Source organism: Nicotiana tabacum, chromosome 1, assembly GCF_000715075.1.
Source record: "Nicotiana tabacum cultivar K326 chromosome 1, ASM71507v2, whole genome shotgun sequence".
Taxonomy (NCBI): Eukaryota; Viridiplantae; Streptophyta; class Magnoliopsida; order Solanales; family Solanaceae; genus Nicotiana; species Nicotiana tabacum.
In genome coordinates, this window is record NC_134080.1 from 47986631 (window position 1) to 48013692 (window position 27062).

General features: G+C 40.2%; 1 protein-coding gene across 1 annotated transcript; it reads right to left on the reverse strand.

The window, feature by feature from the left end:
* Positions 1-23916: 23916 nt before the first annotated feature.
* Positions 23917-25823, reverse strand: LOC107803558 (uncharacterized). The gene has a single exon (XM_016627299.2). It carries the CDS (start codon positions 25215-25217, stop codon positions 24195-24197), a length of 1023 nt encoding a protein of 340 aa, XP_016482785.2. The 5' UTR covers positions 25218-25823; the 3' UTR covers positions 23917-24194.
* Positions 25824-27062: the final 1239 nt, after the last annotated feature.

Sequence of the window (27062 nt, forward strand, 5' to 3'; positions counted from 1 at the left end):
GGAGAACACCATCTGCGTACTCCAATCCGAACAAGAGTTGGAGAGAGCGACAACTACCCTCAGGGAGGCGAGGCTCGAGGAGCGTATCGACATGATTGATTAGGAGGCATCGGTTCTGGGGGATCAGGTCACGACTCTGAAGGCAGAAAATGAGCAATTACTGGCTCAGGTTGAGTCATCTTCCGCAGCCGTTCACCGCCAAATGCATGAGCTCTAGGTTTATACTGAAGTCCAGCGGGATATATACAAGTGTTTGTGGGAGGCGGGCACCATGGCTGAGGCTGCTTATGAAGAAGCGCGGGCGAAAGCATGGGAGGCTCGCATCGATTGTGGTTATGACGCGGCGATGCTCGAAGCTAATGGGGATGCAGATGATGGTAATGGAGAGCCTCTTGGAGGCGGTGATGATGGTAGTGATGGTGATGGTGCTGGTGACGGCGGTGATGACGCCGAATGAAGAATGTTGTCCTTGTTTGTTTTTATTTTCATTTGTTTGTCGACTGTCGTTCGTTTGTTTTTTTCTTTGGTTGGTTTGGGCCATATGTAAGCGGTGATAGCCCGCACTGCGACTTTGTGTAAATGAAAGTTCTCTTCTTCGCTATTTGCCTTGTGCTTCACTTTTATTTCAACTATTCATGGCTTTGGTGCAAGATAGGTGCTCGTCTTACAAGTCCCGATTTTTCTTTTCTTCCGGTGGTTTTCGATCTAACATGGTGTCGTTTCGAACTTATCGAGATGATGACTCATCGTCGTTCGATCGAGGTCGAACCCTTCCCTTTTTTGGCGAAGGGCCTTGGCCTTAAAGGGTGTTTTTCGAACTTATCGAAATAACAGCCCGTCGTTGTTCGATCGAGGTCGAACTCTTCTTTTCTTTTAATGAAGGCCCTTGGCCTTAAAAGGGTATTATTTGGAACTTATCGAAATAACAACCCGTCGTCGTTCGATCAAGTCGAACTCTCCTTTTCTTTTGGCAAAGGCCTTAAATGGTGTTATTTCGATCATATCGACATAACAACCTCTCGTCGTTCGAACGAGGTCAAACTCTTCTTTTCTTTTGGAGAAGGCCCTTGGCATTAAAGGGTGTTATTTTGAACTTATCAAAATAACAGCCCGTCGTCGTTTGATCTAGGTCGAACTCTTCTTTTCTTTTGGCGAAGGCCCTTGGCCTTAAAGGGTGTTATTTCGAACTTATCAAAATAATAGCCCGTCATCATTCGATCAAGGTCGAACTCTTCTTTTCTTTTGGCGAGGGCCTTGGCCTTAAAGGGTGTTATTTCGAATTTATCGAAATAACAGTGTGACGACCCGGCTAGTCGTCTCATGGGTTACCGCTCCGTTTTCCCTATTTCTGCTTCTTTAAGCTTTTTATCTGTGTTTTGTGGTATCGGGTTGGTCGGATCAAATCCGGAATGATTTTGGTAAGGTTTGAGACACTTAGTCTTTTTAAGGAAGTTTAAGTTGGAAAAGTCAACCGAATGTTGACTTATGTGTTAGAGGGATCGGATGTGAGTTCCAATGGTTTGGTTAGCTTTGGGGGGTGATTTATGACTTAGGAACGTGATCGGAATGAGTTTTGGAGGTTCGGAGTAGATTTAGGCTTGAATTGGCGAAGTTGATATTTTGGCAATTTTCGGTTGGTAGGCGAGATTTTGATACATGGGTTGGAATGGAATTCCGAGAGTTGCAGTAGTTCCGTCGTGTCATTTAGGATGTGTGTGCAAAGTTTCATGTCACTCGGACGTGGTGTGGTTGGGTTTTTGATCAAAAGTGAAATTCGGAAGTTATAGAAAGTTTGGCTTGAATCCGATGTGTTTTGGGTGATTTGATATTGTTTGAGGTGTTTTGATGATTGGAACAAGTTTGAATAAGGTATTAGGAAATGCTTGTGCTTTTGGTTGAGGTCCCGGGGGCCTCGGGGTGATTTCGGATGGTTGACGGAAAGGTTTGAGACTTGTGAAGTTGCAGAATCTCAGCTGCTTCTGGTATTTCCGCACCTGCGGATTGGGACCGTAGGTGCGACGCCGCATATGCGAGACACGAGTCGCAGAAGCGGATTTTGAGGAGTTTTCAGGAACCGCAGATTTGGCTGGGGTCCGTACCTGCGAAGTCGCAGATGCGGGAAAAGTATCGCAGAAGCGAAATGGCCTGATGACCAGCGATTGCAGAAGCGACTAGGGCGACCGCATCTACGATGTCGGAGATGCGGAAATGTGATCGCAGATGCGATTGTTGGCCAGTTAAGTGATTTTTGCAGAAGTGGGTATTGTGTCGCAGATGCGAAAATGGCTGGTCAGAAGGTATAAATTGTACCCGTCGCGAATTTTGAGCTATTTCACCATTTTTTATCTTGGCTTGGGAGCTTTTTGGGCGATTTAAAAGAGGGATTTCAATGGAACTTCATTGAGGTAAGGAATTTGGACCTAAAACTCGTTCCTATGTTATTATTTCATGGATTAAAGCTAGAAATCATGGAAATTAAGGGTGAAAATTGGGGAAACTAGGGCTTGGGAAGTTAGGCCTTTAATTGAGGATTTGAGGGACCATTTGAGGTCGGATTTCAGAACTTTTGGTATGTATGAACTCGTGGGGAGATAAGGAACCTATTGATATAAAATTATTGAATTCTGAGATGCAGGACCGGGGGTCGGCTTTTGGTAATTTCGGGATTTGTGCCATTTATTGATTGTTTTTGCTTGGGCTTTGTTCCCTTAGCATATTTTGATGTCCTCGTTTCTGATTTGGATAGATTTGATGCGAGTGGAGGCCTATTCAAGGGGCAAATGCATCGCGAGCTAGAGATTTGACCGGTTTGAGGTAAGTAATGATTGTAAATGATGTTCTGAGGGTTTGAAACCCCGGATTGCACATCGTAGTGCTATATTGAGGTGAGGCACACGCTGGATGACGAGCGTGGAGTCGTGCACTGTTGGGGATTGCGACTTAGTCCATCCCGAATGACTATTTTATCACGTATTTGACTAAAAACTATTTGCTATCATTATTATTTGGGCTGAATGACATATTTGGGCCTAGTGCTAACTATTTGAACCCTTCGAGGCTTTTTATTGATATTTCCTCACTATTTTGACTATATACTTGAACTCAGTCATGTTATTTTCCATTGTTTTCATACTCAACCATGTTTACTCAGTTTTAAGACTTAAATGATGTTTGGGCTGAGAAACGCTGTTTTACTATTGCCCGAGGGGCTTGTGAAGATTTTTGACTTAGTAAGGCCGATGGCCTATGTTGTGAGGAAACATTTGATACTGATTATGAGGTCGAGGGCCTGAGATATGTACGCCACGAGGTGGCTTGATTGATATAAGGCCGAGGGCCTAGTGATGATGCCATGATGTGGCTTGATATTGCGCTTGGGCCGTAAGGGGTCCCTCCAGGAGTCTGTACACCCCCCAGTGAGCGCGGGTACCCATTGTGATGTGAGATTGAGTCTGAGGGGCTGGTATTGTTCTAAGATGTTGCCCGATGGGCGGATTTGTTGATACTGTGCCCGAGGGGCGAACTTCTATTTGTTATTTTACCTTAACTACCTGTCAATTACCTGTTTACTTGTTGAAAAAGGATTGTTACTTAACTTTTCACTGGTTTACTGCTTTTAAATGGTTTTACTGCTTCATTATAGAATGCCTTGTGCCTTACGTGTTTTCTTACTTTCAGTCGTTATTTACATTTGTTACTCACTGAGTTGGAGTACTCACTTTACTCCATGCATCCTGTGTGCAGCTTCAGGCATAGCTGGCTCTGCTCCCGAGTGCTGATCCCTCTAACTTCAGGCGGACATTCGGAGTTCACGAGGTAGCTGTTGGTGTCTGCAGCTCCGTGTCTCTACTCCTTTATCACTTCTATCTCTTTTCAGACAGTTTTACTAGTTTATTGACTTAGCCGATTTGTATTATTATTTATAGATGCTCATGACTAGTGACACCCCGGTTAGGGCTGTGTCTGGGTGTTCTTCCGCGTATTTATGTTATCATTGTTATTTCGGATTATTTTATCATGTTTAGACCGTTCCTTAAATGCTTAACTATTACTAATTGGAAAATGGGAAGTGTCGGCTGGCCTTGTTATCATGAGAGGCGCCATCACAACCGGGTCCGGGTTAGGGTCGTGGCAAGTTGTTATCAGAACCTAGGTTACATAGGTCTCACGAGTCATGAGAAGGTTTAGTAGAGTCTCGCAGATCGGTAAGGAGATGTCTGTATTTATCCTCGAGAGGCTGCAGAACCTTTAGGAAAAACTTCACATTCTTGAAATTCTTGTCATGCAAATTTGTCGATCCGAGTAATAAACTTCTGTTGTTCTATTCTCTCACAAATGGTGAGGACCCGTGCTATCAGTCAGGATGGATGACCACTAGAACCACCGGTTGTGTCCACTAGAGGCCGAGGACGCGACCGTGGTTATGGTAGGGGCAGAGCAGTTAGGGCAGCACCTATAGATCCACCAGCTACCCCAGTTCAGGATCAGGTCTCAGTTATGGACGCTCCTGCACCACCACCTTAGGCACCAATTGTGCCCATTGTGATTTCGGGTCTTCAGGAGGCCTTGACTTATTTCTTCTCAGTTTGCACTGGCCTAGCTTAGGCGGTTTCAGCCACTACAACCGCAACTACTTCTCAGGCCGGGGGAGGCAATCAGACTCCCGCTGCTTGCACACCTGAGCAGGTTGTCGCTGCTTAGGACTATGTAGTTCCTGCTATGCCGGAGGATGAGCAGCTTAGGTTGGAGTGGTTTGGTAGACTGCAGCCTCCGACCTTCAGTGGTGCAGAGGGCGAGGATGCCTAGGGTTTCTTAGATAAGTGCTAGAGGATGCTTCGTACAACGGGTATTCTGGAGACTAGCGGGGCCGCTTTCACTACTTATCAGTTTTCAGGAGCTGCCTTTATTTGGTGGGAGACTTTTGAGAGGTGTAGGCCTGTTGGTGCAGCACCCCTTACCTGGCAGCAGTTCTCTGTTCTCTTTCTAGAGAAGTATGTGCTGTAGTCCCGTAAAGAGGAGCTGCGTAGAGAGTTTGAGTGGTTGCGTTAGGGAGAGATGATTGTGACGCAGTATGAGATGAGGTTCTCTGAGTTAGCTCATCATACTATTTGGATGGTTCCGATAGATAGAGAGAGGATTAGGAGGTTTGTTAATGGCCTCACTTATTAGTTTCGTATTCTCATGACCAGGGAGAGGGTGATTGGTGCTACGTTTGAGGAGGTTGTGGATATTACCCATGAGATTGAGTCTGTTCGTTGCTAGGAGCGCGAGGAGAGGGAGGACAGAGGCCTCGAGGATCTGGCTGTTATAGTGGTACTCCTTCAAGAGGTTAGTTTCTGCACGGTAGAGGCCATCCATTCAGGCATGCTCAGCCAGCTCGCCCAGGTAATCGTGGAGCGTCATCAGGTCATGGTTCTCACAGTTCTCATCAGGGCCAGTCATCACTTAGTACCCTTCCAGCTCAAAGTTCGTCCTGTGCTCCATCAGTCAAGGGCTGCTAGTCACTCCGGTGCGAGGGGTTCCCTACAGTCCCCTTCTCCAGCACCTGAGAGTTGTTATGAGTGTGGTGAGATGGGTCATATGTGGAGGTAGTGCCCTCGTTGTCTTGTGAGTTTATCTCAGCAGAAGGGTCAGTCATCGGCTTCAGCACCAGTTACTTCACCACCACCTGCCCAGCCAGCTAGGGGTGGAGGTCAGTCAGTTAGGGGTCGTCCAGAGGGGGAGGTTGATCAGGTGGCGGCCGTTTCTATGCACTTCTAGGCAGACCCGATGTTATTGTTTCAGATGCTATTATTATAGGTATTGTTTCAGTCTGCCATAGAGATGCCTCTGTATTATTTGATCATAGTTCCACCTTTTCTTATGTGTCATCATACTTTACTCGTTATTTGGGTATGCCTCGTGAGTTTCTTGCTTTATCTGTTCATGTATCTACCCAGGTTGGCGATACTGTTGTTGTAGACCATGTGTAACAGTCGTGTGTGGTGACTATTGGGGGTTTGGATACCCGAGTGGATCTATTATTACTGATCATAGTGGATTTCAATGTCATTTTGGGCATAAATTGGTTATCTCCGTGTCGTGCTATTCTGGACTGTCATGCTAAGACAGTCACATTGGCTATACCAGGTGTGCCACGAATCGAGTGGCGAGGTGTGACCGATTATGTTCCCAGTAGAGTAATCTCATTCTTAAAAGCCCAGTGTATGGTTGGGAAGGGTTGTCTTTCGCATCTAGCTTTTGTGAGGGATGTCGGAGCTGAGACTCCCAATATTGATTCTGTCCCAGTTGTAAGGAATTTTCCCGATGTGTTTTCTGTAGATCTTCCGGGCATGCCACCGGATAGGGATATTGATTTTGGTATTGACCTAGTGCCGAGCACTCAGCCCATTTCTATTCCACCGTATCGTATGGAACTAGAGGAGTTGAAGGAATTAAAGGAGCAACTTCAGGAACTCCTTAACAAAGGGTTCATTCGGCCTAGTGTGTCACCTTCGGGTGCGCCGGTTCTATTTGTGAAGAAGAATGATGGCACTATGAAAATGTGCATTGATTATAGGCAATTGAACAAAGTAACAATTAAGAGCAAGTATCATTTGCCTCGCATTGATGATTTATTCGACCAACTTCAGAGAGCGAGAGTGTTCTCCAAGATTGATCTCCATTCAGGTTATCACCAGTTGAAGATCAGGGACTTGGATATCCTTAAGACAGCTTTCAGGACCAGATATGGTCATTATGAGTTCTTGGTGATGTCTTTTGGGCTGACTAATGCCCCAACAACGTTCATGCATTTGATGAACAGTGTGTTTCGGCCTTATCTTGACTCATTTGTCATAGTCTTCATTGATGATATTTTGGTATATTCGCGTAGTCAGGAGGAGCACGCGGAGCATTTGAGAGTTGTGTTGCAGGGATTGAGAGAGGAGAAACTTTATGCAAAATTCTCCAAGTGTGAATTTTGGCTCAGTTCAGTGGCTTTCTTGGGGCACGTGGTGTCCAGCAAGGGTATTCAGGTTTATCCGAAGAAAATAGAGGCGGTTCAGAGTTGGCCCAGACCATCCTCAGCCACAAAGATTCGCAGTTTTCTTGGTTTGGCGGGTTATTATCGCCGTTTTGTTCAGGGATTCTCATCTATCGCATCGCCCTTAACCAAGTTGACTCAGAAGGATGCTTCATTTGTATGGTCAGATGAGTGTGATGAGAGCTTTCAGAAGCTCAAGACAGCTTTGACCACAACTCCAGTGTTAGTTTTTCCATCAGCTTCAGGTTCATATACCGAGTATTGTGATGCTTCAAGAGTTGGTGTTGGTTGTGTATTGATGCAGAAGGGTAGAGTTATTGCTTATGCTTCTTGTCAGTTGAAGCCCCATGAGAAGAACTACCTCGTTCATGATTTGGAGTTGGCTGCCATAGTTCACGCGTTAAAGATATGGAAGACATTACTTGTATGGCATATCTTGTGAGGTGTTCATTGATCATCGCAGTCTTCAGCATTTGTTCAAGCAGAAGGATCTTAATTTGAGGCAACGGAGATGGTTGGAGTTGCTAAAGGATTATGATATCACTATATTGTACCATTTGTGAAAGGCCAATGTGGTGGCCTATGCTTTGAGCCAAAAGGCAGTGAGTATGGGGAGTTTGGCATATATTCCAGTTGGGGAGAGACCTCTTGTAGTTGATATTCAGGCCTTGGCCAATCGATTCGTGAGGTTAGATATTTTGTAGCCCAGTCGGGTATTGACTTGTGTGGTTTCTCGGTGTTCCTTATATGATCACATCAGAGAGTGCCAGTATGATGATCCGCATTTTTTTGTCCTTAAGGACAGAGTTCAGCATGATGATGCCAGAGATGTGACCATCGGTGATGATGGGGTGTTGAGGATGCAGGGGAAATTTGTGTACCCAATGTGGATGGGCTTTGGGAGTTGATCCTTGAGGAGGCCCATAGCTCGCAGTATTCCATCCATCCAAGTGCCGCGAAGATGTATCAGGATCTGAGACAACATTATTGGTGGTGGAGAATGAAGAAAGACATTGTGGGATTTGTGGCGCGGTGTCTCAATTGTCAGCAGGTGAAAAATGAGCATCAGAGACCGGGTGGCTTGCTTCAGCAGATGGATATTCCCGAGTGGAAGTGGGAAATGATCACTATGGACTTTGTAGTTGGACTTCCATGGACTTTGAGGAAGTTCGATGCTATTTGGGTGATTGTGGATCGGCTGACCTAGTCCGCGCACTTTATTCCTGTGTGTACTACCTATTCTTCAGAGCGGTTGACAGAGATCTATATCCGGGAGATTGTTCGTTTGCATGGTGTACCAGTTTCCATCATTTCAAATAGGGGCATTCAATTTACTTCATATTTGGAGGTCTGTGTAGCGAGAGTTGGGTACTTAGGTTGATTTGAGCACAACCTTTCACCCTCAGATGGACGGGCAGTCCAAGCGCACTATTCAGATATTGGAGGACATGTTGCATACTTGTGTCATTGATTTCAGAGGGTCATGGGATCAGTTTCTACTGCTTGTAGATTTTGCCTATAACAACAGCTACCAGTCGAGTATTCAGATGGCTCCATATAAGGCTTTGTATATGAGGCGGTGTAGATCTCCAGTTGGTTGGTTCGAGCCCGGTGAGGCTAGGCTATTGGGGACAGACTTGATGCAGGATGCCTTAGAAAAGGTGAAGGTGATTCAGGAGAGGCTTCGTACAACGTGATCGAGACAAAAGAGTTATGCTGACAGGAAGGTTCGAGATGTGTCCTACATGGTTGGTGAGAAGGTTTTATTGAAGGTTTCGCCCATGAAGGGTGTTATGAGATTTGGGAAGAAAGGGAAATTGAGTCCGCTGTTCATTGGGCCTTTTGAGGTGCTTCGGAGGATTGGGGAGCTGACTTATGAGCTTGCTTTGCCATCCAGCTTGTCGAGTGTGCATCTGGTATTTCATGTTTCTATGCTCTGGAAGTATATTGGGGATCCATCTCATGTTCTGGATTTTCGCACGGTTCAGTTGGATGATGATTTGACCTATGATGTGAAGCCAGTAGCTATTTTGGGTCGTCAGGTTCAAAAGTTGAGGTCAAAGGATATAGCTTCAGTGAAAGTGCAGTGGAGAGGTCGGCCCATGGAGGAGGCTACCTGGGAGACGGAGTGGGAGATGTAGAGCAGATATCCTCACCTGTTTGAGGCTTCAGGTATGTTTCTTGATTCGTTCGTGGACAAACGTTTGTTTAAGTTGGGGAGGATGTGACGACCCGGCCAGTCGTCTCATGGGTTACTGCTTTGTTTTCCCTATTTCTGCTTCTTTATGCTTTGTTATCCGTGTTTTGTGGTATCGAGTTAGTCGGATAGAATCCGGAATGATTTTGGTAAGGTTTGAGACACTTAGTCTCTTTAAGGAAGTTTAAGTTGGAAAAGTCAACATGATGTTGACTTATGTGTTAGAGGGTTTGGATGTGAGTTCCGATTGTTCGGTTAGCTTCGGGAGGTGATTTGTGATTTAGGAGCGTGATCAGAATGAGCTTTGGAGGTTCGGAGTAGATTTAGGCTTGAATTGGCGAAGTTGATATTTTGGCGATTTCTGGTTGGTAGGCGAGATTTTGATATAGGGGTTGGAATGGAATTCCGAGAGTTGCAGTAGTTCCGTTGTGTCATTTAGGATGTGTGTACAAAATTTTAGGTCATTCGGATGTGGTTTGGTTGGGTTTTTGATCAAAAGCGAAATTCGGAAGATTTTAGAAAGTTTGGCTTGAATCCGATTTGTTTTAGGTGATTTGATGTTGTTTGAGGTGTTTTGATGATTGGAACAAGTTTGAATAAGGTATTAGGATATGCTTGTGCTTTTGGTTGAGGTCCCGGGGGCCTTGGGGTAATTTCGGATGGTTGACGGAAAGGTTTGAGACTTGTGTAGTTACAGAATATCAGCTGCTTCTGGTATTTCTGCACCTGCGGATTGGGGACCGCAGGTGCGACGCCGCATATGCGAGACACGAGTCGCAGAAGCTAATTTTGAGGAGTTTTCAGGAACCCCAGATGCGGCTGGGGACCACACCTGCGGGAAAAGTATCGCTGAAGCGAAATGGCCTGATGACCAGCGACAGCAGAAGCGGCTAGGGCGACCGCATCTGCGATGTCGCAGATGCGGAAATGTGATCGCAGATGCGATTGTTGGCCAGTTAAGTGTTTTCCACATAAGCAGAGGAATGATCGCATATGCAGTGCTGCAGAAGCGAGTATTGTGCCGCAAATGCGAAAATGATTGGGCAGAAGGTATAAATTGTAGCCTTCGCGAATTTTGAGCTATTCACCAATTTTTTATCTCGGTTTGGGAGCTTTTTAGGCGACTTGAAAGAGGGATTTCAAGGGAACTTCATTGAGGTAAGGAATTTGGACCTAAAACTCGTTCCTATATTATTATTTCATGGATTAAGGCTAGAAATCATGGAAATTAAGGATGAAAATTGGGAAAACTAGGGCTTGGGAATTTAGGCCTTTAATTGAGGATTTGAGGGACCATTTGAGGTTGAATTTCAAAACTTTTGATATATATGAACTCGTGGGGAGATAAGCAACCTATTAATGTAAAAATTATTGAATTTTGAGACGTAGGCCTGGGGGTCGGATTTTGGTAATTTCGGGATTTGTGTCATTTATTGATTGTTTTCGCTTGGGCTTCATTCCCTTAGCATATTTTGAAGTCCTCGTTCTGATTTTGGATAGATTCAACACGAGTGGAGGCCGATTCGAGGGGCAAAGGCGTCGCGAGCTAGAGATTTGACCGGTTCGAGGTGAGTAATGATTGTAAATGATGTTTTGAGGGTTTGAAACCCCGGATTGCACATCGTAGTGCTATATTGAGGTGTGGCACACGCTGGATGACGAGCGTGGGATCGTGCACTATTGGGGATTACGACTTAGTCCGTCCCGAATGACTATTTTACCGCGTATTTGACTGAAAACTATTTGCTATCATTATTATTTGGGCTGAATTCCATATTTGTGCCTAGTGCCAACTATTTGAACCCTTCGGGGCTTTTTATTGATATTTCCTCTCTATTTTCACTTTATACTTGAACTCAGTCATGTTATTTTCCACTGTTTTCATACTCAGCCATGTTTACTCAGTTTTAAGACTTAAATGATATTTTAAATGATGTTTGGGCTGAGAAACACTGTTTTACTATTGCCCGAGAGGCTCATGAGGATTTTTGACTGAGTAAGGTCGAGGGCCTATGTTGTGAGAAAATATTTGATACTGATTATGAGGCCAAGCGCCTAAGATATGTACGCCACGAGGTGGCTTGATTGATATGAGGCCGAGGGCCTAGTGATGATGCCACGAGGTGGCTTGATATTGCGCTTGGGCCGTAAGGGGCCCCTCCAGGTGTCTGTACAACCCCAGTAAGCGCAGGTACCCATTGTGATGTGAGATTGAGCCCGAGGGGCTGGTATTGTTCTGAGATGTTGCCCGAGGGGCGGATTTGTTGATACTGTACCCGAGGGGTGAACTTCTATTTGTTATTTTACCTTAACTGCCTGTCAATTACCTGTTTACTTGTTGAAAAAGGATTGTTACTTAACTTTTCACTGGTTTACTGCTTTTAAATGGTTTTACTGCTTCATTATAGAATGCCTTGTGCCTTACGTGTTTTCTTACTTTCAGTCGCTATTTACATTTATTACTCACTGAGTTGGAGTACTCACTTTACTCCCTGCACCCTGTGTGCAGCTTTAGGCGTAGTTGGTTCTGCTCCCGAGTGCTGATCCCTCCAGCTTCTGGCGGACATTTGGAGTTCACGAGGTAGCTGTTGGCATCCGCAGCCCCGTGTCTCTACTCCTTTATCACTTCTATCTCTTTTCGGACAGTTATACTAGTTTATTGACTTAGCGGATTTGTATTATGACTTATAGATGCTTATGACTAGTAACACCCTGGTTAGGGCTGTGTATGGGTGTTCTTCCGCGTATTTATGTTATCATTGTTATTTTAGATTATTTTATCATATTTAGACCGTTTCTTAAATGCTTAACTATTAATGATTGGAAAATGGGAAGTGTCGGCTGGCCTTGTCATCACGAGAGGCGCCATCACGATCGGGTCCGGGTTAGGGTCGTGACAAACAACCTATTGTCATTTGATCGAGGTCGAACTCTTCTTTTCTTTTGGCGAAGGCCCTTGGCCTTAAAGGGTGTTATTTCAAACTTATCGAAATAACAGCCCATCGCCGTTTGATCGAGGTCGAATTCCTCTTTTCTTTTGGCGAAGGCCCTTGGCCTTAAAGGGTGTTATTTCGAACTTATCGAAATAACAACCCGTCGTCGTTCGATCGAGGTCGAACTCTTCTTTTATTTTGGCTAAGGCCCATGGCCTTAAAGGGTGTTATTTCGAACTTATCGAAATAACAGCCCGTCATCGTTCGATCGAGGTCGTACTCTTCTTTTCTTTTGGCGAAGGCCCTTGCCCTTAAATGGTGTTATTTCGAACTTATCGAAATAACATCCCGTCGCCGTTCGATCGAGGTCGAACTCTTCTTTTCTTTTGGCGAAGGCCCTTGGCCTTAAAGGGTGTTATTTCAAACTTATCAAAATAACAGCCCATCGTCGTTCGAACGGGGTCGAACTCTTCTTTTGTTTTGGCGAAGGCCCTTGGCCTTAAAGGGTGTTATTTCGAACCTATCAAAATAACAGCCCGTCGTCGGTCCCGATTTCTGGGGAGTTGGACATCTTCCGTGGGAGTCCCAGTTGGTTTGGTATTGTTTGCACCAGATGGTGCAACGCTGGTGAACACGAGGTGTTGATGTTTCGCTTGGGTTCGCGTTGCGTACACATTATAGTTTTCTTGTCTGACTCCTGCCGTCCAGCTCAGTGATGTTGCCGGCAAGAGGTATTTCGGCTGTGTTGAAGCAATTTTTGTCCTTTAATCAAGATGTTCCTGTGTACGTTTGTCCACGCGGGTCTTATGTGCTTGCATGGACAAAGAGTGGGAGGTGAGTATGAGATTTTATTCACTCCCGCCCGGTGGTCCGGTGGGGGAAAACAGGTTGGTAACACCGTTTGCCTTGTTTAATATATCGATGGTTGATGGGGGAGGGGGGATTTCCGAGTCCGGTGACGCTTGGCCCTTCTTCTTCCTCTACGCTGTTCCTGTATCTTGCGTGTGTTGGGTTTTCCTCCGCGCTCCTTTTGGTAAGTGATTGTATTTCTTGGTTTCGATCTGGGAGAAACTAGGAAACTTTCACTAAGAAATCCCCACAGACGGCGCCAAATCGTTTGACTCAAAAGATATGAGAACCTTTTTGAACAAATCAATCAAAGATGAAGGAGTAAATCTTAGTCAAGCATTATTAACTCTGGATTGAAAAGTTAACAATAATAATTGCATTTGGGATGAAAGAGATATGATTGATCTTACTAAGATTCGACATTACCCTTCTCATCAATCGATGAGGAAGTAGATTTACATATTCTCTTCGAGGTCATTTCCTCTTTTTCTAGAATACAAGAAGAGAGCTTTTTGTCTTCCTTTTTCGAGAGAATGGAGAAGCCCCCTTAAATTGAGAGCTTTTCTTGGCTATATATAGTCGAGACCCCTTTACCCTTTGCTTGACTCGACACTTTTTTGCCACTAATGTGTCTTGGTCGTGATTTTAGGCGTCACTCTTTTTCGAGTAGACTCTATTGACTTTCACTGCCCAGTTACTGAGGCGGGGTGTCGGGCAATCTGATCGTGGTAGTCAGATTTTGACCAATACAGTACTCAAGATAATATATAATAGGTAAATTTTAAATCTATCCTCAAATATAAAGAACAATTTTGACTAAAAACCCAGTGTACTTCTATAGAACATGAATAAAGAATTCTGACCTCATCCACCTAATTACTAATATTTTAGTTATCAAAATATCTGAGAGATTGAGAAACCACAAAGAAGGAGAGCAAGTTGACATAGTATTTGAATGCAATCTAGATCTCCATATTAGATTAAGCTAGTCAGCAATTTTCTTTTGATACATTTTTCATATAAAATTGGCTTCCCAAGGTAGAACTCAATAATTAATAAGTCTTTGTCTCCTCTTTGGATAATAATTTTGGCCTTTTTTTCATTTAGTGGAAGCTATTGACTTCTCAGTGAACTAGCAACCAAATTGTATTTTGTAGGTGCAAAGGGTAGATTTACAAATGGAGCTAAACCAACAATTGTTGTCTCTTCATCTTCTCGAAGGCCATAGACAAACACCTTCACTGTCCCTCACTGCTTTAGTTGCTCTACTCTAAAATGCCAATTTTTCTACTCAATATAATATAATATGGATGAAATACTAGCATAGACTTGTAAAATAATCGCAAAAAATTACCTTTACGTAATTTGTAGTTTTAGATGTAAAATAATAGCAACTCTAGAGTTGGTAGGATGCTTTACATAAAATAATGCATGCATTAATTTTGTATATTAATAATATTTTGTTTGACACATTTTTTGAATTCATATATTATTAGTTATGCAAATATTAGTTATACACTCTATTTGGTATTATCCAATGCATAGGAAATAATGGTATTAATTAGGGGTGTACATAGGTCGGGTTGGTTCAGATTTTGTAATTACCAAACCAAACCATTTGTGTCGGGTTATTTAATCTAAAGACCAAACCAATAAAACTCAGATTTTTCAATCTTGAATTTTCGGGTTATTCGGATTTTTTCCGGTAAAATCTCGTAGCACAAAGCATAACTTGTGCTCAAAATATTTTTTTAATCCTAATAAGATACAATTATATAAGGTATTTTTCAAGAAAATAATACAAAAACATGAGATGTGTCATGGCATTATCCTAAAATAATCAACAATAAAGACAATAAAATATGTAATATAAATATTGCTAATTAAAAAGTCATAATAAAAATAAACATAATCTAAAAGTACTAAATCAATGTTAAAATAAATAGACTAATAAGGGAGTATTAATTATATGACTAAACGCTAAAGAAAAAATAAAATAGGTTATGCATTTTTATCTAAATTATTGCAAAACAAAAAATAGATATTCAGTACATTGCCGTTCGTAGTATTGAATTGAATGTCTTTTATTAGCATTAGTATTGATTTAATTTTGGTTTAGGCTTTTGTTAGCATTATTTAAGTTACCAATATTAATGACTATAAAATTTATTGGAACGTTCAAAAGTTCTAAGTCCAACCTTGAAATAATACCTTAACAACCTGTTTGGATGGTTGTTACATATCGTTTCATAATGTATCGTATCGTATTGTATTGTACTGTACTGTATCATTTGATGAATACAATGTTTGGATGAATTGTGTCGTTTTGCCGTTGTTTCATGATATCACACACCAGTAAATGATGAATAAACTTGCAATATTATAAAGAAAAATTATGATATGGTATATAAAAAGGTAGGGTAAATGATAAAATAAAATTATTTAATAATAATGAAGGGTGAGATTGGAGAAAAAGAAAAGATAACGACGCAACCACACCAAATCGGTCGTTACATAAAGTGGCATATTTCATCGTTATGTAACGACAGATTTAACGATACGATACAATAAAATTAAGTAACAATCAAAACAAATATTATATTTAAAGTAACAATACGATACAATACAATGGGTAACAACCATCCAAACAAGCTGTAAAAGATAAAATTATGAAAAAGTTTAAGAAATTTTTATAAATTACATCACAATAAGTATATTTATATATTAAATATATCTAAAATTTCTATAATATCGGGTTGGTTTGGTTTCAGTTTGACTTGCTTTAGTTAAAACCAAACCAACCCAATTATGGTCGGGTTTTTTTTCCAACACCAAACCATAGTCAGATTTTTTTCTCGGTTTGACTTGGATTATCAGGTTGGTGCGGTTTATCGGTTTCCTTTGTACACCCCTAGTATTAACAATGCAATGAGTTTTAATGCACACATTAGTTTAATTAAAGACAAAATTACCCTTCAAAATTTATGCTTGATTAAAATATGCTATTATATTAATGCAAGTTTGATGTAAAGTTTGATACTGAAATTACTCCCGCTATTTATATCTATACTCTACCAATTTCTTTATTGTAAATTTATTGTACTCTACTACTACATATTGAAATGCACTTGTAATCAACTCATTTTTCTTTTATTTTTTTTGATTCAACCTTTTTTTGCCTAATAATATAAGAAAGTGGGAAATATAATTATATCCCTAGTAGATAAATAAACACTAAGCATATTTCCCTTTTTATAAATAAATATTCAGTTCTATACTACAATATCGGTAAACAAATTAAATATTTTTTTAAAACTTTTTTCATATAAAACATTCCTCAACATATGTTTCTTTTTAAAAAAATAAAGTGATGGACTGTTTGAAAATATTTTTGTAAACAAATAATTCTTTTAGAAATTGTACGATGTTTATATACATCAAACCAAACAAAAAATAAAAAATATATCAGCATAACTAATGCAAGCATACTACTAATATACCATATTGAGCAAGAGTCCGAAACCAAAATGTGTTTTTTTTTGACTCAAAATACGCAAATAAGTGTTAAAAAAAAGTTACCAAACTATATATAACGCCACAAAAAGTGGCGCTATACAGTAACGGTGCAGATTGTGGCGTTATATATAGTAAAACTGACACATCTTACATAGCACCACTATTAATGACGCTATACCCCTTATTACCTGACTCCACCAATAATTTCTGGTTCAATAATTCAAAAGCGTATAAAGCCACTTTTTGTGGCGCTATATACAAAAAAAAAAAACCTCTCCCGCTAGCCATTTCCTATATAAACATCGTAGAATCGCCACAACTTCATTCAAATTTTTTTTAACTCTTGTTGGTTTCTATTGTTGTTAAATTCACCAGCATTTTTTCATTATGTCTGAAGAACGTAGAATAAGAGTATCATTATATTGGGGGGGGGGGGGTGAGGTTGTGATGGAGAATAACTCTGTGGGCTACAGTTTACCTGCTAAGTGTAGTGTTAAATTGCCACTTTCAATGAAGTACGAAACATTGATATCGTTGTTATGCAAAAAAAATGAGTGTGAGAAAACGTTCAGTGATACTCAAAGTTACCGGAAGATATCCGTATTCCGTTACACCGCAAGGGGTTGCTTTTTACTCAGAGTTTAACATCGACGATGATGACACTTTGAGTGATTTCCTGAGGACTCCGGATGAATGCCGGGAATTTCTTGTAATCACAATGTTGGAGATGTACGTGAAGGTCGAAGACGTTCCAAAAAACGAGGTTGTGTGTAGTAGAGATAACCCCCAGTCATCGGGTGGTTATTCTGGATCAGGTTTTGCCGTACATGTTCCGGATGAAAGATTTTTTCTTGATTTAAATTTATCACCGTCGGCGAATGAGCAACGAGAAAATAATTTATACCCTGCTTTCCATAATTCACAAGAAGAGTGGTAAACTTCAATTTTCATTTGTGTTAATTATGTATATTTTTGGCGTATTGAATTAATTTTAATGCTCATTTATTTAATAGGGGGTACCGGCCGGATATGAATTTTACAAGTGGCCCATCCGGTAGTCATCACCTAACTGAAAACGTCCATCATGGAATGTCATCACATTACGACTTGTAAGTGAAATGATATAGCCATATATAAAGCATTTATTAATTTAGTAGCTTATATTTTTGTTGAAATGTGCAGTGAAAACGAGCAAGTTGAACTACCCGTACTCACTCAATTGCCCGAAAATGATGTATTACATCAGGATCTGGCAGATGCACAGAGTGAGGAAGAGAACAGCGATTACAATAACAATGCCGATGAATCGGGAGACGAGACACCATTTGCTCGTGAGGATGGTGATGAAGAGGACGAGGAGGAAGGACCCGATTTGAAGAGAGCCCCCCATAGACGAAAAGTGAACGAGTCTGAAGTGCCGTTTCATTCAAGGGAGATTCCTTATATTGATAACTTGCCAGCTGTGCCGGATGTGGAAGCTCTCACAAGGGATTTTGATGAAATCCGGACAGCAATGTGGGATGAGTCTAGACCAACGGTGCTTGCAAAGGGGATGCTTTTTCCTGATAAAGCACGCGTAAGCAGGGCTTGTAAAATGCACAATGTTAAAGAGTGTCGTGAGATGCAGGTATCGGAGTCAAGTCCGACGGTATACAAGGCTATTTGCCGCAGGTGGTTTTGGCCATGTAATTGGATGTTGCGTGCATCGAAGAAGAAGACAGGTATGTGGAAAGTGGGTAAATACATTCCCACCCACACATGCGAAATGGACACTTTCAACGGGAATCACTTCAACTTGGATATTGACTTGATATCTCTTGTACTTATTCCGCACATCGAAGCGTCCATAAGGTATAAAATCAAAGAGTGCATTACAGCAGTCCACCAGGAATATGGCCACACAATTACTAAAAGAAAGGCATATCTTGGGCGCAAAAGAGCGTTTGAAATAGTCTATGGTAACTAGGATAAGTCATTTGCGGATCTGCCTAGGTACATGGCTGCACTGCAGCACTTTAACCCCGGAACAGTTGTTGAATGGAAGCTTGAACGGAGTCTGGGTAAACCAGAATATATATTCAATTACGTGTTCTGGGCGTTTAAGCCAGCAATTGATGGTTTTCCGTATTGCCGGCCCGTAATATCCATAGACGGAACTCATGTCTATGGAAAGTACGATATCAAGCTATTGATAGCCGTGGCAGTGGATGCTAATGGACAGATATTTCCTCTAGCCTTTGCTATTTGTGCCAATGAAAGCATAGAGACGTGGACAATGTTTTTGAACCACCTGAAAGAGCACGTTGTCAAACAACGTTCAGGTATTTGTCTAATATCTGATCGGCACAGGGGTATATTAAGTTATGTGGAGAACCTTCCTGCCTGGCAAGAACCTTATGCATACCACCGTTACTGTGTGAGGCACTTTAAGGCCAATTTCAAGAAGGCACATCCCAAAAAGGATCTACATGATTTGATGTGGATGGAAGCAACAGACCACCAACAACATAAATTCCGGAGGCATATGGATTCAATCAGGCAAGAAGACGAGGCAGCATATCGTTGGTTAATACGACATGACCCTGAAAAGTGGACTTTGCATGCAGATGGTGGCAGACACTGGGGAATTCTTAGTACAAACGTGTCAGAATCCTTCAACGGGTTATTAAAGTCAGCAAGAGGATTGCCCGTCACAGCCATGGTGCGTATGTCGTTCAAGCAGATGGCGGAGAGGTTTGTGCAACGGTCTGCAGCTGCAACGGAATTGATGGAAAGGGGTGTTGAATTTATGCCAGTGCCTGTGAAGAGATTAGAGAAATATAGACGGCGAGCAAATTGGCATTCCTTTTTGCAATATGATAACGAACGAGGTATTTTTGAAGTTCGCACCGCTATCCATAATAATCGGGGTAATAATGTACATACTGTAAATGAATCTACAAGGTTATGCTCATGTGGGAAATGGTCAATCTACCACATGCCTTGTTCACATGCCATCAAGTGTTTTCAATGTGTTGGTTATGCGGAGACCAACTATATTGATCAACAATATAGTGTTTCCAAATACCTAAACACATATAGTGGTGAGTTGCAGCCAGTGGGTGCTGAGCATTACTGGCCCCCAGAACCATTTAAAATGGTGTGTAACAAGTCCTATTTGCGTAAAAGACAGGTGCAGAAGAGAACGCGTATACGGAACCAAATGGATGTTAGTGATACCGTATATGCGCGCAAATGTGGTATATGCTCGCAAACAGGACACGACCGTAGAAAATGTCCTTTGGATGACAATAGTAATCAAGCTCAGAGCGGGTGTTCTTCTATTGTACCTAACTACCCATGAGTTCATGTTGTAATAATTAGTTGTTATGTATACGATTTAAGTATTTATGAAATAAAATTTTCTTGTTTGTTAATTATGATTTGTACTTTCCCATTTTACCGATTTAAATAATAATTTAATATAATTATCGGTATATTTATTATGTGTGTGTTGTCTTGTCGACATCACGATATTTAATACGCAAAATATAGCGCCATTATATATGACGCTATGTGTGTCTTGTCTTGTCGAACTGAAAAAGCTGAAAAAGCTGACCGGCTGACATAAAGTCGTCTTGTCAACATCATGATATGGCGTCATTAGATATGGCGCTATCTAATATAGCGCCATTAGATATGGCGCTATATGTGTGTTGTTTCGCCTATAAATAATGAGGTCATTGTAGTTATTTTGTGTGCTAAAAATTTCCCCCAGAAATATTTCATTAAAAGTAAGTAAGGTTTTTTATTATAAGCAAATATTTCACAAATGGCTCAACCTGGTCGTCCACCAATTTGCTTCTGTGGAAAACCATGCATGATGGATTGTGGGTGGGAAGGTGCTAACGCTGGACGCCGCTATTGGTGTTGTATGAACATGTTGTACAAGCAACCCGACGAACCTACTTGTGAATTTGATGAATGGGCTGAGGAACCATGTTATCAAGAAAGCTACAGGGAGAGATTACAGGATTTTCATAATATGTGGTTATACCATCACAGAATACAAAAGGAGGGAGATAGAATTATTACAGAAATGAGGGAGAAACTGAAGGAGGTGGAAGATAAAAAATGGAGAGCAGAATGGAATTGTGAGCACACAAGGAACGCAACGAAAAATATAAACGGGAACTTGCGGAGGTGAAGGCGAGAGTGAAAGAGTTAGAAGAAGAAAAAGAACAAATGGAAGAACGATTTAAGTGGTTGGAGCGAAGAATAAATGACAACTGAGGATGGAGCATTGGCGTGTATGTGTTTAGTGTCATTTTCATATTTCATGTATTTTTATTATGTTGGCCTGTTATGTTTGTGTTTGTGTTATAGTAATGTTTTCCTTGTTTCTTGTACTAAATTTTATTTTAATTTAAGTGGAAGTTAAGTTTAAGTTGTTGTGTTACTATACCAAATACTATAAAACGAAATGAGAACTAAAAAAAGTAACTGTCATATTCGATTAAATATTATTGTTAATGTGTACAAAAATATTATTTACACCAAAAAAACATAAAAATGCAAGACCGAATCAATGTGTCCCGCATCCGGTGTGTCTCAAAGTAGCCGTTGGCCTGAGGCGCATCCCCTGCCGCCTGGGTACGCTATCAGGATCATCATCATCAAGTCGTCTCCTTATGGCCGGATGCGGCACAGGATGACATGTATCGGTGATGCTGTCAGGTCCAGTAGAAGGCTACATAATAATATCAAACTTAGTATAGAAAACTACATAACAATTCACAAAAATTTATATTGTCTTACCATAATCGTGTCTGGATCCTGAATGTAGTCATCTGTCGCAACATCGCATGAAGCCTAAAAAGTAAATTAATAAAGTTAAAGAAAATAAATAAGTTATAGTAAAAACAGTAATAAAATTAATACTAATAAACTCATACCTGCGCATGTGATGAGCTGCCATAACTCAGTCGGTGCCCACTATCAAAATCTCGGATCGGTCGAGACTCATCAGTGGTAGACGGGCCAGGGAAATATCTACCCAACTCCACTCCTTGAAAATCCGAGCCCGTGATCAAGAATTGACCCGATGGGGTCACCTGCGACGTCCCTGGAGTGTCATAAATGCCAAGGCTGTAAGACGGTATGTCGGTCTCATGCATGCCACCTCCCATATCAGCAGCAACATCATCAGCAAGAGCCTCAAAGCCCCCTTGCTGGGGACCTCCTCTCCGCCCACGACCACGTGGATGTACCACACGGGGATGTAGAATGCGGGGAGGAGTCAAAAACTCCCACAATAAATCCACTCTCCTGCCCCGAAAAGTCTGCGTAAGCAACTCTCCCCCCCATATATGCTCGAATCTATGCTGGGGCTGTAGGGGTAGTAGCTCCGACGTCCGAGGGCCGGGATGTATAGGTGCATCCATGTCGTCAACTGTAAATTCATAATTCTTAATAACTATCATTAATAATTATGTGTTTTTTTATAATTTAAATTCATATTTTTTAACAACTTAATTGTAAAAATTATATATATACTTATGGGTTTCCTGCTAGATTTTCTGAGGCCTAGTGGTACCAAATTATCATTAATAATTTTATGTTTTTTTAATAATTTTTATTCATATTTTTTAATAACTTAATTGTAAAAATTATATATATATATATATATAATTTTTTTATAATTATGGGTTTCGTGCTAGATTTTCTGAAGTCCAGTGGTACCAAACTATCATTAATAATTTTATGTTTTTTTAATAATTTTTATTCATATTTATTTAATAACTTAATTGTAAAAATTATATAATAATATATATATATATATATATATAATTTTTATAATTATGGGTTTCGTGCTAGATTTTCTGAGGCCCAGTGGTACCAAACTATCATTAATAATTTTATGTTTTTTTATAATTTTTATTCATATTTTTTAATAAATTAATTGTAAAAATTATATATATATAAATTTTTTATAATTATGGGTTTCGTGCTAGAATATAAGATAATTAAACAAAATGAATTCTAAGCTAAAATACTACACAATACTACGCTACAAGGCTCTAAATTTTACTACGCTAAAAGGGTCTACGTTTTACTACGCTAAAAAGGTCTACATTTTACTACGCTAAAAAATAATCTAAACTAAACGGCATAAAAACACATAAATATACATGAGGATATTAACAAACACATTTTTTAGACTAATTTACATATTTTTATACAACACTAAAATTAAATCCGGATAAAATTTAACATGCTAGTTTCGGAAAAAATAAACACAAACCGAAATAGAATACATACAAATCAAGTAATATGCATTGTTATAAAAGTTTCGAAATATCTCGATTTAGAATTTTCGGAATGTTTTGACTCCGGAAAAGTGAATTCACAATAACACGAAGCTCTACTCGACAGTGGGACCACCAATCTTCAACTTTTATGTGCCGGGGTGAGCCCAATTTTTTTTTTAAATGGGGCAGAACCGGGAGGGGGGGGGGGTGCAAAAGAGAGTAAAATAATGGAGATGAAACGAAAAAGAAGAAGAGAGAATGATTTTTAATAAGGGGTATAGCGCCATTAATAGTGACGCTATGTAAGATGTATCAGTTTTACTATATATAACGCCACAAAATTGTCATGCATCCCCAAATCACACCTAACTAATTCAAAGTAGTTCTTTGGTGACAAGAGGAAACAAAATATGTAAATCCTCGAGATAACAAACTTTCAGGCCTTTCAACCAATTAACTGAATCCTAGATAATATAGCTTGAATGGATTTTTTCGTCTCTACTTTTCATGTAAAATATGCACGTTGGATGTAGTGTACTTTGACCATTTTTATTTATTTTTATAATAATAATGATAATAATAATAATAATAATAATACTACGTATTAACTATCTGCTAGGGGTCGTTTGGTAGGGGGAAAAGTATAAATAAAAATAAGAAGAAAAAAATTGGCCTCAGATCTTGGTACAAGAGTCTAAAGAAACCACTTCCCCAACTGCTAGATTGACAGCTCGGGCACCAAAATTCATGCACCTATAATCATGTCTGAAACTGGGGACTACCTCTGATTAACACTTCCTAGGGGGCAAAAATATCAAACAGCGGTTTGTTGGGGCGAAGGAGGGTTGGTAACAACGAAAAGTTTTATTGTGACTCTAGATTCCTTTTTGACTTACAAATTTGTGAACCCTAGTCTTATACTTCTAGGTCCACAAAAAATGTGGATCCACAAAACTGTGAAACAAAAAATATATCTCATACACCTAATGTCAGTTGTATGGACACAAAATAAAATTTTCCGATAACAACTAACAAGCCATGAAATTAAAAGCATTTGGACAAGCATCACTTTCACACCATACACGAAAAAAAAAACTTCAAACATAACCAAATGAAACTTGTCATTTTTGAAATATACTGAGAGGATAATAGTGGGACATTAACATGAAAGATAAAAGATGAACCCAAATATTGCTACATTTTTACAAAAATTTACATACTAGTTGATATGCAATTAGGCAGGCCGCCCAATGGCAGCATAGCAAGATAAAAACCAAGAAAACAGCAAAAGGGGTTAAAAACACAGTACACCTACAGAGAAAGGCAGTGTACAATCCAGGACCCACGCGTAACTGTACTTTTTGCCACAATTGAAACACTGTCCATCAAGCAAAGCTCTCTTGATTCTTGGTAGATAGCCGCTTGAGAAACTCATAGGTAGTAATCATAGTTGTTGCAGACATGGACATTGATGCCCACCTTGGTCCTAATCCTCTGTAACATGCTGCAAATCCACCTTCCTTAACTAAATTCCTCACTGTCTGTAAAATTGTTGGTGATTTCTGACCATTCCCTTCTCCATCTAAGACTTGTAATCTTGTCTTAACAGTGTCAAGTGGCATTGTAACTAATGCAGACACCCCACTAGCCATTGCAGCACTTAGCCCTTGAACAGCCACCACTGCTTTCCCATCTGGCCTATAACCATTCTCATCTTTCTTGCAACAATAGCACCCAATACAACCCCAAATCACTCTGTGTGCAACAGAGTAAGATCCCCACCAAACTGCATTTGAAGGTGCATAAGTCAGTATTGAAATACCAAATCCCCTATACAATCCTCTCAATCCATCACTATAAATTATCTTCCTAAACGCGTCGATTCCACCATTGTAATTCTTCAATCTAAGAGCACTACAACAAGAAGTATTCCCATTTCCTTGCACCATTAATCTTTGACTCACAACATCAATTGGTGTCCAAACCAATTGAGCAGCCATAGCAGCACTTAGCCCTGCAGCAGCATTAGCAATAGTCGAGGCCGACGCCTCGGAAAATCCCAGCTGAACAGTGGCAGTTCCTACATTACTTTTGGTCATTTCAAGTGCCCCCATGTACAGGGCACGTGCAGGGATTGTCCCAGTAAGAGAAGTACCAAATCCTCTGTAAAAACCCCTGAATCCTTCATTCCTCAAAATGGAAACTGCCATTTTTAGACAAGGAATTTGGGTAGTTATCACCTGCTGCCGCGTCTTCAACACCACAATCGGGTAAAGTGCTGCAGAGACACCCGAAAATAGCGCTGCTCCGACCAAGAAAAACTTAGATTTGTCGAGCATTTCCCAATTTATGTCGGCAGGAAGATGAATTTCCGTTGCTGAATCATCCTCCGCCGCACTCAAACTCATTTTCGCCACTTTTACAATACTTCACCAAATTTCTCCAAAGAAAACGGATGCGCTAAGACGTAATAATTTTCGCTCAGCTCAATCCCTTACTTAGCTGGAGCTTACAACAAATATATTATCTAAAGGAGCACCGAACATATACAAGAAACAAAAGAACAAAGGGAAACCTCAAAAAACAAAGAACTATCTAAAAGTTACTAATAAACAAAACTAAAACCAACCCAGATACTTATTCCATGAGTTCTCAAATGGGTCGAGGTCAAATCAGTGAAAAACTATACGTATGAAAAGTTAATAGTTATGTACATACACTACCAATATACCCTTTATGTTTTAGCCTCTATTTATATAAGCAGATTTGAGGGGGAAAGTGAATCAACATATAAAAGATCCAACATTTCCTCACCAGAATTCAAGATCATTGATTATTTTGAGGAAGCTTTGATGTTTGAGCAAATTGAGGGAAAGAGACAGGGGTGGCGGAAGAATGAGGAGAAGGAAAAAGGAGAGGATTATGAAGGCGAGGGTTTTTCGGATCAAGGGGAAATGGACAGGTGTCAGTTGATAGTTCGAGAACATTTCCGTTTTGATCCACTGTGTGTGTGTATATGGGCATCCATTTGTATATAAACTGTGGGTAATACTAATAGGTGGCTAAGACCAGTGGGCTCACCACTTATTTTATGGGCATGGCACCCATTTTGCCTTCTGTTTGTTTTGTTTGGTTCCTTGCACCGTTTTGATTTTGGGACTTTCTTTTAGAGATTTTTAAAGATTTATTATTATTTGCATGTATTTTTTATTCTTCGTTATAGTACTATTCTCTCTTCCAATGAATCTAGTATAATTATCAAAAAGTTCCCCGCTAATTTAGTATTTTGTTGAAATTTTGTTATAGATTCTATAGGCACACAGGGGTCGCAAAATGAAGCACGATTCACGAAAAAAGGTAGATTTTATTATCCATTACAATTTTTTTTAATTATATGATCATTGTTCACAGGAAATCAATTAAATATACTATTAAAAATAATCGATAAAGCACAATAAAATTTTTATAAGATCGTTTTCTTTTATTCAAATTGTAGTTGATTATAGAAGATGATTTCTTCACTTTTGAGGCAGCATTTGGATTCGAATGGCGTTCTTAACTCACTAGTTCAAGGAGTATATAAGCAACCTTTTAGCTGCACTTAAACTTCTGGTGAGGACAGTTTAATTTAATTGGTGCTATCTAAATTCGCAGTCCTTTGTTTTAGATCTGGCTTTGATTCCCTTAACTTTATCTTGGGACTATCAAGATGCCTTAACTAAATTGTACTACTAGTGTTAGTGTACCAATAATTTGGACACAGTTTGTAGACTAGGTCTAGTACTAATTAATTAAGATGCTTAATTATGTTCAATGTCAGGATTTGAGTGAGTAATTCTCGCCTCATAATCTAGCTTTTGGGGTTGATTTAGATTTAATGTTCATTTATCAAATTATTCCATAAATTCAGAAAGATGTCTTCTTATGGCTGTTATTAATTTGTTAAAGAGACGGGGGTCTGTTTAGGTATCAAGTTTAGAAGACTTTATTATTCGCATTAACATCAGTCACTTTACAAGTGCAGTTCATGGTTATTTATTGAATTGGTCATACTAATCAACTCAGACTGATTTGTGTGCTTTGTACGTATATGTTTAGGTACTAACAGTAATTTGACAGCTCTCATATATTCAATTTACGAGTAAAAATGGTTCGTGCTTCCAAATAAACTGGGAAGTGAAAGAGTCAAAAAAGATCCAACTCTTTTTTTTTTTTTCCTTCTTTCATAAATGTTGAATTATACTTTATTCACA